At 63.1% G+C, this 12,410-nt stretch overlaps 1 protein-coding gene across 12 annotated transcripts in view; it reads left to right on the top strand.

Annotated features, from left to right (window-relative positions):
* The window catches only part of Mcf2l (MCF.2 cell line derived transforming sequence like), an 84,827-nt gene that overhangs the window by 31,123 nt on the left and 41,294 nt on the right, over positions 1–12,410 (top strand). For 10 of the 12 annotated variants that reach the window (XR_013092866.2, XR_013092867.2, XM_076872314.2 and 7 more), the window contains exons 2-3: positions 1,766–1,849; positions 8,271–8,385. Coding sequence is in view for 10 of the 12 variants with exons in the window: in XM_076872314.2 (XP_076728429.2) it covers positions 1,766–1,849; positions 8,271–8,385 (199 nt within the window). In the remaining 2 variants the exon portion in view is untranslated. Of the gene's footprint in view, positions 1–1,765; positions 1,850–5,370; positions 5,702–7,647; positions 8,175–8,270; positions 8,386–12,410 lie in introns of those variants that run through there. The other 2 variants (XM_076872322.2, XM_076872315.2) reach the window with 2 other exon arrangements.

The raw sequence follows: 12,410 nt of genomic DNA on the forward strand, positions 1-12,410 counted from the left end.
GCCACCCAGGGCCAGGACTCCTCTCAGAATGCAGCCCCCCAAGGAACTTGGCCAGAATTCAGTGGGCAAGAAGCCCTGTGCCATCCCTCAATGGCACCAGACACATCAGCCTGTCCCCAGTCCACAGGAAGACCCCTGCCAGGGGGCACTTGGGTCCTGGGAGCTGGCCCAGCGAGGCCCAGGCTGTTCTCAGGAGGGCCTGCGCTTGCTTGTCTGGGTAGCTGCTGTCCAGTCCAGAGTGAGGCCCCAGGGTTGCTGCAGAAAGACCCACGAGGGCAGCTTTCCTCGGAGTCTCCTTCCTTGGGGCTGGACACGCTGTAGAAGTTGGACCGTGGTGGGGTCTCTACTAGGGCCGTATGTTCCAGCACCTGGCCAGCCGGAGCCCCAGGGCTCGGCACACCTTGGCGTCCCTCTGCCCGGGCAGTCCCTGCTGTGGGAAACTTGCTTCCCGGCAGTGCCCAGAGCTGCTCACAGCTGCAGGAAGACCTGGCCCCTGGATCCTGCGTTTCTACATCTAGATCCTCCCTGGGCAGAACCAGGTCCAGGATCGCAGGATTCCCACAGAGCATCTGCAGGCCCAGCCCCGGGCGGCCCGGCCAGTGGCCCCACACAGGCACCCCAAGGCGAGGCGTGTGCGGGCCACAGAGCACCTCTCCAGGAATCCTTTAGACACCAGCCTCCGTGCAGTGACGTTTCTAGCCTGTTTCCCCACAGAAGGAAGCCACCCTCTGCCGCCCCTGGGAACAGGCTCTGCGCCCCGAGTGCCGCCCTGGGCTCCCAGGGCCCTGAGGCTGCGAGGCCTCCTCCCAACGCCAGGCCAGCAGCTGGGGTTACGGAGGGACACCATAGTCTGGGGGTGGACCTGCATATGACCTCGTGGTTTGCAAGGCCAGGGGGCAGGACAGGACCAGTGCTGCCCAGGTGGCACCTGCCCCCCCACCCCGTCTCTGGCCTGGCCTCCAGGGGCGGAAGTGACGGCTTTGTGGTGCTGGTGGAGCCCAGGCCTTGTGCTAGGCCAGCACTCTGCCCCTGCCCCTCACCCCAGCCCAGAAGTGGCCCCGCCGTGTGTCATCAGAGAAGCAGCATTAACGCCCCGTCTGGATACTTCTGTGGGAAGAAGACCTCCCGAGCCAGCACCCCAGTCCTGGCTCGGGCGGTCTGCAGTTGGCCTGAATGCAAATCCCCCAGGCACTGTCCAGCCAGGGCCCTCCTGCTGCCTCAACAGGGTCTCCCTTCCCCTGCGAGTCTCCCTGGAACCTCTTGCTCTTGGTTGATGGGCTCTGGTGTGGCTGGACATGCTGCCCGCACATCCCCAGACCTGATCGCAGCAGACAGGCCAGCACCCTGGGCCCTGCGTCCTTGCTGAGGGGGGCCGCCTGTTGCTGCCGCCCTGCCCCCCAGGACCAGGCACACAGCAGGCTGCCAAGCAGGAAGGACAGAGCACCTGGGGTGGCAGGTGGTGGCTCGCAGCCTGCCGTGGCACAGGCAACAGGAGGCCCCAGCTGTCTGGGCCCTGCCAGCATGCAGGTGGGCGGGGACCAGGGGATTTGTTTACCTGTGAGTCAGGCCCCGCCCTGCTGTCCTGGCCAACGCCTTGGCCTCCTCCCCGCCTGGCCCTCCCTGCGCCTGTGCCTCTTGTGCACCTTAGAAACAGAGGGCGGCTCGCCAGCTTTTCTCCTCCCCGGGGGTGTGCGGCAGGGGCTGGCCGGCAGGGCCCTGGGGCGCCGGCAGGGCTTCCTCCAGTGACCGTGTCTCTCTCCCTCAGATGAGATCATGCACCAGGACATCGTGCCGCTCTGCGCTGCGGACATCCAAGAGCAGCTCAAGAGGCGCTTCGCTTACCTGTCAGGTGAGTGCAGGAGCCAGGGCTGTGCCGCGGGCTCCTGGGCCCTGGCGCTGGCTCCGTGGGTTGGAACTGGTCGTGGTGCCAGGGGCCTTCAGCCTGCGCCGGGTCCACTGTGATGGGAGGTGGGCAGCTGTGCAGGGTCTGTTCTCTGTGGCCTGTAACACAACGCCTGAGGCGGGGCAGTCAGGAAGAAAAGAGGCTCCTTTTGGCTCTGTGTTCTGGAGGTGCGAGGTCCGGTCACCGCTGGTGATGGCCCTGCTGGCAGAGCCCCGAGGCACCCCGGGGGTCACAGGGTGACCTGGAGCCCATATCAGCCATCCGTGTCTGGGCTCTCCCTCTTCCTGACCACGGGCTCCACCCTGGCCCTCCCAAAGGCCCAGCTTCCTCCTCTTCACACCTCACAGTGGGACTAAACCCCAACTCGAAGCCTCAGGGGACAATGAAACCAGGTCCAACCAGAGCCCTTGGCGCCTGGAAGTGCTCGGGACTCAGGCCTCCTGCCACCTGGGCCTTCGGGTGACGCGGCCCACAGGTGGACAGATGGTGGCTCTGCAGGGTGGGTGTGCTGTCCTCAGCCACCTGCTGCCCCTCAGCCTCCACGTTAGCCAGCAGTGACCTCTGCCCTGGCCAAGTAGCAGCCTAGGGGACATGGCCACCTCCATCCAGCAGGCCAGCACTCGCCCAGCCTCATGACGATGCTCCTGCAGCCAGGCTCCAGAGACCTGCAGGTGCAAGAGCACCCACAGTGTGGACACTGCCCTTTGGCCTGGACAGTCCATCTGCCCAGACCAATTCAGTGCTCTTGCACTGCAGGTCTCTGGAAGCCTGGCTGCAGGAGCATCGTCATGAGGCTGGGCGAAGTGCCTGGCCTGCTGGCTGGACAGGTGGCCATGCTCCCCTAGCTGCTACTTGGCCAGGGCAGAGGTCACTGCTGGCCCAGGTGGCTGAGGACAGCACACCACCCAGCCCACTTCCTTGACCACCCGTCCGACGGCCAGGCTGGCAGGAGGCCTGAGGTCCCGAGCACTTCCAGGCGCCAAGGGCTCTGGTTGGACATGGTTTCATTGGTCCCTGAGGCTTCGAGTTGGGGTCAAAAGTGGGCCTTTGGGAGGGCCACAGGATGGAGCCCGTGGTGCAGGGCCAAGCAGCAGAGGCCCACAAGTTGTGGCCCCCTTTTCTTCACCCAGTCAGGACCCAGGAAGGTCCCAGGCAGATGTGGCCGCCCCAGCCTGGGCTGCTGGCTTGACTTTGAACAGGAGCTTCAACGCCCCCGAAGGGTGGTCTTGGTGCCTGGGCAGGCCCCGCTGCATGTCACACAGCTCCCCAGAGTTCAGCACCAGCCAGGGCCCGAGGTGCCTAGGCAGATGGACTGAAGGTCCCTGTTCTTGGTGGGCCTGACCTGGTCAGCTGAGCCTCAGGACCAGGCTTCTCCTGGAACAGGGATTCCACAAGCAGGATTCACACAGTGGAGGCCCTCTGAATCTGCAGTTAAGTGTCTAGTGCTGTCCCTGCCCCGCCCCCACGTGGGCCACCTGGGTCTCCGTCCCCTTACCGTCACTGTGGGCGTCCCCTCCTGTGGCTCCCACGCCCATTCATAGGAAATCAGGGCGTGTCGCCTGATGGTCACGGCGGAGCCACGTCTGTTCCTGGACCAGGCCCACACATGGCAGGCCTCCCGCTTTTGCCCTTCCAGGGGTGTGGTCTGGCTGCCCCACACTGGCTGCCCACACCGTACCGTCCAGTCATCTGGGGTTGGAAATATGGCAGAAATGAAACTAAATCACCGTCTGCTAGACATCTAGAGCTCCCGGGGTAGGATTCTGTACTTTGTGCTTCTCCTCTGCTGTGGATCAGAAATTGGGTTTGAAATTCGCTCACAGTATCAGCCACACAAGTCGGTCTCCTTAAAAGCTGTCCCCTGCAGACCCTGCCCTTGAGCCGCAGGTCAGCACCCCCCCCACACACAGCTCAGCCGCCCTTGGAGGCCTTCTGTGGGAGGGGATCGCTCCACCCCACGCCCCAGGCTGGTGGCCTCCTGCAGCACACCTGTCTCTGGGCTGGAGCAATCCGCCCCGCGAGGGGTCTTTGCTGGGGGTTGCCATTCACGGCTCTTCCCCGTGTTCACAGCCCCCCTCCCGCTCCCTCTTTGCCTAGTGATCTAGGTTTTCGTGGAGCTGGGCTGAAGTGCTGGGCTGTGCTGAGGGCTCCTGGGAAGCCCCGGGCTCCACCCACCCTGCAGCAGACCTCAATCCTTCAGGGGCTCACAGCAAGCACAGACCCCACTGCTGACACCCGAGTCATCCAGGGGTGCACCCCTGCTCTTGGGGACCCAGGTCGCCAGAGGCGCCCCAGGTGGCTGGGGAGCCAGCTGCCTGCAGAGACTCAGATCAGCACAAGTGGGCTGCCGCCTTGCTCTGGGCCTCAGTGGGGCAGGGCATCTGGGGAAGGCGTGTGGGCAGGAAAGCGGTTCACTGAGAGAGAAGAGAGACACCTTCCAGGAAGCCTCCTGCGCTGCCTCCCTCCCACCACCCATGGACCAGCCACTGGTGGGGTCACAGCCGCAGGACCCACTATTCCCCACAGTCCCTGAGAGCCTGCTGCACAGGCCCAGAGCCTGTAGGGGGCACTCCAGGTCAGCCCGAGCCCGGCCAGGGAGCCAGACTTCTTCCCTCCCGCGAGACACTGCTTCAGACTCCCACCTCCAGCACTGAGAGAGACCAGCTGCAGGTTGAAGGTTGCTGTTACCGTAGCCCAAAGAGACAGAGCAGAGGCCCTCCTCTGGGCGTGAGTCCCCCACGGGGAGTGTTCCTGAGCTTCGGATGCCTCTGTGCCCGCCGTGTGCCCGCCGTGTGTCCTGAGGCCAGGTCTCCTGTCTTGCTGGAGATCCTCCCAGCCGTTGGCAACCCCGAGGCAGGTGTGAGGGGAATGGGTCACGCTGATGTTCCTGAGCACCTGCTGGAGGTCATGGTAGATTTTCAGAAGTAAAGAGAACAGGCAGAACCACATTTGGGCCACGCCCTGCGGAGCAGAGAGCCCTTTAATCAAGCCCTCTCTGAAGAATGAGGATCGCAGCACACCCCCAGGTCTCTGCTGGGCTGGCGTCCACAGTCGTCCAGGTTCCTGAGCGAGCCGCCCGGCGCCAAGACCCCTGAGGCTCGCTCCTCGGAGCCTCTCACCACGGAGGGTGTGAGTGCGCGAGGGCCTGTCCCGCCCTGCTGGGACGCGCCTGCAGACCGGTGGCTGGACAACAGAAGCTTGCCCCTCGGCTTCTGGAGACTGGAAGGGCAGGTCACGGCCCAGCACCGGGCAGCTCTGTTCTGCTGAGGGCCCACTCCTAGCGTGCACCCTGCTCACTGTGTCCTTGTGGGATGGACAGTGAGCCGGAGCACCTGTAGGGGAGAGACTGTGCTGCTCCCCTGCAGGGCCTGTCCTCGTGACCACAGCCTTCCAGAGGCCCCCTCGTATCATCAGCCGGGGTCAGCCCGAGAGCCTGGAGGGCACAGGCATTTCATCCACAATGGCCCGAGTGCATGAGGACGTGCAGGAATGACGGGTGTGCCCATGGACAGGGTCGCCTGCCCAAGGCTCTGCTGCCAGTGGCCAGGCTTGTGCTGGACCCAGGCACCTAACACCAGCCTCCCTCCTGGCGCAGGGACGGGTGGGCGGCCCACCCGGGAGGACAGCTGTCCCTCCCGCGGGGCTGTCACTGCGTCTGCACCTCTCACAGGTGGGCCCTTCCAGAGGCCAGCGCTATCCCGGCGGGAGAGGCCGGCCAGGAATGGAAACAGAAAGCACCCTAGAGTTGAACCGAGGACGTGCCTCTGCAGGGGAGCCCGCTGCCTGCTGTCAGGGGAGGTGGGTTTCTGCCACCTCTGCCACCAGAAAGTGGGTGTGGGCTCCGGGGACAGGGCACCAGGGTTGGTGTGTAGGCGTGCTGAGCCCCGTCTGGAGGGTGGCTGCGATGACTGTGGGCAGCTCTTGCTTCAGCCACACAGGAGGGACCTCTGTGCCCCTTCTGGGCTGCCTGCCCCAGGGTCCCAGCTCTCCTGTGGCCTGTGTCTCAGAACTGGTGGCCAGGCCCCGACTCCCAGTGTCTACCTGCCACTCACCCTGAGATCCCCGAGCTCTGGGGCTGGCTTTCTGCATCATGGTGGAAAGACCCAGGAAGACCACAGCTTCCACTCTCACCTCAGTAAGGAGCAGGGGCTTCGCTTCCCATCAAAGCTGAGACTGTGGTCCAAGCTACGTCGGTGTCCGAGACCCTGGCCCATCAAGATGGGGGTCAGCTCTGTCGGGCGGCTGATCTGGCCTGCCACCCTGAGTGAGGAAACTAGGACGGCCAAGTGCGGTCTTTCACAGAGGGAGAGGAGGCCACCTGGGAAGTCCCCACCTGGCCTGCAGTTCCCAGTGGCCTGGGGGAGCACAGCCTGGAGGCTCCCAGCAGGACGGAGCTGCTGCTCCCTCTCGGGGGGCCTCGGCCAGTTGCATTGGGCCTTTGCCACTTCAGGTGGAGTGACGAGCATGGCCCACCCTCACCTGACCCAGGTGAAGGCCAGCACAGAGGACAGACGGAGGGACTTGAAATTCGTCACCACCCAGCACTCGGACACCAGCCCTGCAGGAGCTGCCCACCAGACAGAAAGTCTGTTCCCGTAAAGGGTCAGCTCAGGGCCCTGCCACACCTGTGTCCAGCTGTGCAGGGCGGGGCCTCAGTGCAGTGTGGGATTCCGAGCCGGTGGAGGCCAGAGTCCCTTTCACTGTCCTCAGCTCTCCCACAGACATGGAGGCCTGTCCATTCCTGCAGCTTCCCACCCAGACCCACTTGTTGGACAGCAAAGGGCAGGTGTGGGCCAGACGCCCTGGGACCTGGGGCTCACCTTGGTCCAGAGCACTCCTTCCTAACCCGGAAGTCGCCGCCACGCCTGATGTCCTGTGCTGTGTGGTCATCCTCCTCTGCAGGAGCTGGCCCCGAGGGTCTCAGCGTTGCAGGCGCTCACCCCGCAGTGAGAGGGAGCGAGAACCTGAGAGGAGTCGGAGAGGGCTGGGCCGCTCCGCCAGGCCCTGGGTGCCCTGTGGCCTGGGGACAGGGCAGGGAGCGGAGTGCCTTGGGTGTGCTGAGTGGCGAGGGCAGGGGTGCTGGCGGCTTGGACCCCCAGGTTCAAGCTGCAAGGCTGAGCTGGGGGGAGGCCTGCTCCCATTGGTGGGACGCCGGGCTCGACCCTCTCGGCGGTGACAGGCAGCACCCGGGCCCCATACCAGGGCGTTCATGGCCCAGGCAGGGAGGCCCGGGCCGAAGTTGTAGAGGGGCCATGTCCTGCTGAGGGGCAAGGCTGCTGTGCTGAGGACACTCGCAGGGGCACTGACACATGGCCGCAGAGACCTGTGGGGATGAGAGGCCCAGAGGGCAGGAAAGGAGGCCTCCGGGCCCTGCACGGTGGTGTCCGTGAGGGTGTGGGGGCAGGGTTGGCAGGGATGAGGATGGTGATAGACACCACTGTCCATCTCTCCCTGCCGCACATGCCCCGGAGTGCCACATGGACCGGTCACTCTGTCTCCAGGTGGGGACCTGGTGGTGGCAGCATGCCTGGATCTCATGGGAGCAGCAGCTCTCCCAACCCAGCCTGAGCAGCCCCACGCCCGCCTGCTTGTGGGTGACCACTGTAACGTCCTTGGCAATCAGGATGGGCCGAGCTGTGCTGGCCAGGGCACTCACTGGGCTTCGCCCACTGCCCTGGGCCTGGCTCACACACGGGCTCTTCCCTGTCCTTCCTCGCAGCCCTCCCTCCCAGGGTGCCTCCTCACAGTACGTGGCCCAGGCTGCTGCCTGACTTCCTGGGGTCCTGAGAGAGAGGGTGGCGCTGGCCAAGCTCGGCCCCCAAGGACTGTGGCCCCAGTGGTGGAACCCCGCCTCCATGGCAGCAGCCACAGGTGGACGTGACGTTCACATGCGGTAGAGCCTCCCACACTGAATTGTTGAAACTCCGAACAGGAGAGAAGCTACAGATGCCACAGCCCAACAGTCAGAAAGTCCCTGGGACACAGCTGGTGTGTGTCATGTGACTGCTGGGCCTGCAGAGCTGCGGGCTCTGTGTTTGGAAAAGCAGTTACAAACAGGTCCATTCAAGTGAGACAACTGGCAGGACAGGCCAGAGGACGTGGCAGGGATGTTCCAGTGGTCACCCCAGCAGAAAATAGTGCACATCTCCTTTAGTGCATCTGCTTTTCTGTGCCTTCTGCCTTTGGTCCCCTGGGCGATCTGCCTTTGGTCCCCTGTGCCATCTGCATGTCTTTGACACTGAGAAGAGCAGCCGGCCGTTCACCCAAGAGGGTACTTGAGACTGGGCACTCTGCAGGGGCTGGGGGCTGGTGGGGAGGGCTGGGCAGCCCAGGCCCTGCTGAGCACCTGCCTTTGGTCTCTCCCCAGGTGGGCGGGGACAGGACGGAAGTCCAGTCATCACCTTCCCCGACTACCCGGCCTTCAGCGAGATCCCGGACAAGGAGTTCCAGAGTGTCATGACCTACCTCACCAGCATCCCCAGGTGAGTTCCAGAGGGTCCTGGCCTTGGTGAGGTCAGCCCTCTTGTTCCACCCCAGTAGGTGAGGGAAGGGTCAGCGTCCCTGCAAGGATGACCCTGAAGTCGAGACCCCTGTCGACTCTGAGAGGGGAGAGAGCTTTGTCAGGGAAGGGGTCCGGGGGGGTTTATGGTCTCCACTGAGGCCTGGAAGGTCAGGGCGTGGTCGCTACCCCAGGGCCACTGTCCTTTGCACAGGATCCCCTTGGAGGACAGTTGTCCAAAAGTCAGGGCAGGCACCAGACCCTGGCCAAGGGCAATGGGCATCTCCAGGGCCCCAGGCAGACTGTGGACATCGTCAGCTGGTGCCTGTTGGAACAGTGGGCCCCGTGCTGGATGACCACAGGGGTCCCCTGGACAGGACGATGTGCTCCTCCCTTGTAAAGCAGATGCTGGGGGGCGCTCAGCCCATGGGCAAGAGGGCACCCTTCGCTCTGCTGTCTCTGAGTCAGTGGTCCCAGTCCAGGTGCAAGGCCAGGCTGGGGCAGGAGGATCGAGGTCAAGGCCAGCCTCAGCAACTCAGGGAGACCCTGACTCAAAATCAGAAATAAAAGGCTGGGGATGTGGCTCGGTGGTAATGCACCCCTGGGTTCAGACCCCGGTACCAAAAAACAGTACCTGCCTTTGGTCCCGTGCCGGTCGCCGGGAGCTCGGGAATCAGCGGGATCCGTCCTCCCCTGGGTACTGAGGGTCTCGGGGGGGGCGGGGGGGGGGAGCAGAGCTTCTCCCTGTGGCCAGTAGAGGGAGGAGCCCCTGGGGCAGGGAGTCAGGCTGCCCCGTCCCCTGGATTTGACGTTGGCCCTTTCCTTGCTGGACCTGCCCTGGCCAGGCTCCGTCTCAGTCGGCCTGGGGCTGAGCGTTTCCTCACAGTTTTCTGATCCTGACAGTGATGACCCCTGTGCCCAGCCACCAGGCCCACGGTGACTGTAGCACCGGGAATGGGGGCAGAGGCCGGGGTGCAGGAGGAGGGCAAGAGCACACACACACAGGCCCGCTGAGGCCCGCACCAGCCCCGAGTGCAGCTGCCCAGGCTGCTGCCCAGATGTCACCCGTCCCCAGAGCCTCGCTTCCCAGGCCACCCTGGGAGTCTTCCTGTCTTCCTCTCCTGCTGTGACACAGCACTTGTCCTGAGATGCTCCAGGGTGGACCCCGACCCTGCCTCTGTGTACGGGGTCCAGAGCCACCCACCGCACCCCCTCAGGGGTCTCGGAGCCCCTGGAGGGAGACATGCCTCCGCCTCTCTGCTGTGACATTCCTGCTCCTGCTGCCCAGTCCAGCTGGCAGCTCCTCAGGCCTGTGGCTGGCAAGGACTGGGCTGTGTCCAGCCTAGGTGGTCTGCTGCCCGCACTGTCCCAGTAACAGGTGGAGTGAAAACCTCCTGGCCTGCAGGGCTGGGGAGCAGGTGCAGGCCCTCCGCGGATGTTTGCAGGACACACGACTTCAGACAGCAGCGCACGCAGAGCCAACCTCCAACAGGGCCTCCAGGCCTCAACCCACACGCCTGACCCAAGCCCTGTCTCCAAGTCCACTCCTTCAGCCTCGGTCAGCCCTCTCCCCAACTCTTTTCACACACCTGGTCTCCAGGGGACAGACCAGCACCCAAGTGCTGAGCACAGCTTCCAAGAAACTGGCCAGAGGCTGAAATACAGGGAACCCATGAGCAGGGCTCACTTCCTGAGGGTGTGTGGGGTGCTTGTGTGGGTTTGTGTGTGGGATGTAGTGTGAATGTGTGGGGTACAAGTGTGTGTGTGAGATTGTGCAGTCCACAACCTGAGGAGCATTGTGTGGTGGCTGGCATGTGTGAGCTCGCGAGAGGGAGTTCATGTGCATTCTTGGGGTTCCTATGTGAGGTGTGTTTACACTGCATGGGGTGTATGAGTGTGTGGACAAGGGTCCCCTAGACACTGAGACTAAGTGTGGGGGGCAGGTATGGTGCTACACAGGCGGACCAGGTCCCCATACCCCTGAGAGCTAGGTGTGGGGCAGGTGAGGTGCTCTACAGTGGACCAGGTCCCTGTGCCCCTAGAGCTGGATGTGGGCGCAGGTGTGGTGCTCTGCAGTGGACCAGGTCCCTGTACCCCTAGAGCTGGATGTGGCGCAGGTGTGGTGCTCTATAGGTGGACCAGGTTCCTCTGCCCCTGAGAGCTAGGTGTGGGGCAGGTGAGGTGCTCTACAGTGGACCAGGTCCCCGTACCCCTGAGAGCTAGGTGTGGGCAGGTGTGGTGCTCTATAGGTGGACCAGGTCCCTCTGCCCCTGAGAGCTAGGTGTGGGGCAGGTGAGGTGCTCTACAGTGGACCAGGTCTCTGTACCCCTAGAGCTGGATGTGGGCGCAGGTGTGGTGCTCTATAGGTGGACCAGGTCCCTCTGCCCCTGAGAGCTAGGTGTGGGGCAGGTGAGGTGCTCTACAGTGGACCAGGTCCCTGTACCCCTAGAGCTGGATGTGGGCGCAGGTGTGGTGCTCTATAGGTGGACCAGGGTCCCTGTGCCCCTGAGAGCTTTGTTCCCCACACTGTGGCCTGGGTACATGGCCACGCTGTGCATGAGTCTTGACTTCTCTCGTGTACTCACCTGAGACTTTGTCACATCCCTCTGACACTCTCACTCGTACTTGCTTACACTCACATGCACACACCCCACCTTTTGGGAGGCAGTAGGGGAATTCGGGCTGAGCCAGACGTATCAAGGACCTCCAACGAAAACGGCCTTGTTCTTGCCGCCCCTTGTGGTCAGATGACCTGACTTGGGGCACCACGATGTCAACCAGGCTCCGCCTGATGGTGATCCTCAGGGCATAGGCCTCTGAGCACCCCGAAGCCTGGTCAGGGAAAGTCCCTGGAGTCTCCAGACCCTGTTCCCTCTGGTGGTGGCAGCCTCTTCCCCAGGAGACCGTGCCTCCCTTCGCCATGAGGGCACAGCTAAGCATGGCGGTTGCCATCCGTCCTGTGACTGTGTTGGTTGTATCACTAGGGCACACTCCCCACCTGGCAGTGTTGATTCAGAGCACTGCAGAGAGAGAATCTGATCAGAGACAGACACAACATGAATCACCTGAAGACATATTCAGTGGAAGGCCCAGGAGGCAGATGGTGACATCAGGGGTCATCCCCCTCCACAGCACCCCAAACCCCCATTCACAGAAGCCATCCTCCACCTTCCAAGTGGCTCTGGATGAGGTGCAGGCGCACACACACCATGAGTGCACAGAGGCACATACACATGCCTGCTCATGTTGCACACACGCCCACCTGTAGGTGCGTGCACTCAGGCACACTGTGCGCACAGACGCAGTCATGCAGGTGCACACGCCTTCCCACACACCTCATGCACCGCAGTGTGCTCCCTGTGGAAGAGACAGGTGGGATGTGGGTCGGACTCCAGGCTCCCCAACAGATGTGGGTTGTGCTCCAAAACCTTTCTGGGGTCATCCTGCCTCCCCCTGTTCCACTGCCCTCTGGCCACCTGAACTGTCCTGCCTCTAGCCTACCCACCAAGCTTCAGAATATCCAGAGCTTGGGCCCCAAGGTGCACCTTACTTCTTGCTGTGGACGCACCTTCTGATTGAATTTCCAACCAACTCCTGACCATGAGGGGTGATAGCTGGTGTGGAGGTAAATCCCGCCTCACCTCCCGCGTCCCCTGCAGCAACTACCACAGTTGCTGGTCAAGGTGAAAACCTCAGTCCACCCATGTGTGGTGCCTTGTGTCACCTTCTGGAGATGTCCATCCTTCAGCCCTCCGTGGGGATCCCTCAGAGCCAGCATCTGCCCTAGTTCCTGCAGTAGCTACAGGACATGCTACAAACAGGCCCAGTACCCCTGGCCTGTGCCCTGTCCCCTGGGATCTCATGACCCACTCTTCACATTCAGGAGTGCTGCTGTAAGGAAGGCCAGCTCCTGGATTTAGTGGGTTTCCTCTTCTGTTGGTGGACTGTACCCCGTTGGTGACAGTTCCTGAATGTCTGGTCAGACGGCCCCCAAGTCCACTCCACTGT

This window comes from Callospermophilus lateralis, chromosome 12, assembly GCF_048772815.1.
Source record: "Callospermophilus lateralis isolate mCalLat2 chromosome 12, mCalLat2.hap1, whole genome shotgun sequence".
NCBI classification, from domain to species: Eukaryota; Metazoa; Chordata; class Mammalia; order Rodentia; family Sciuridae; genus Callospermophilus; species Callospermophilus lateralis.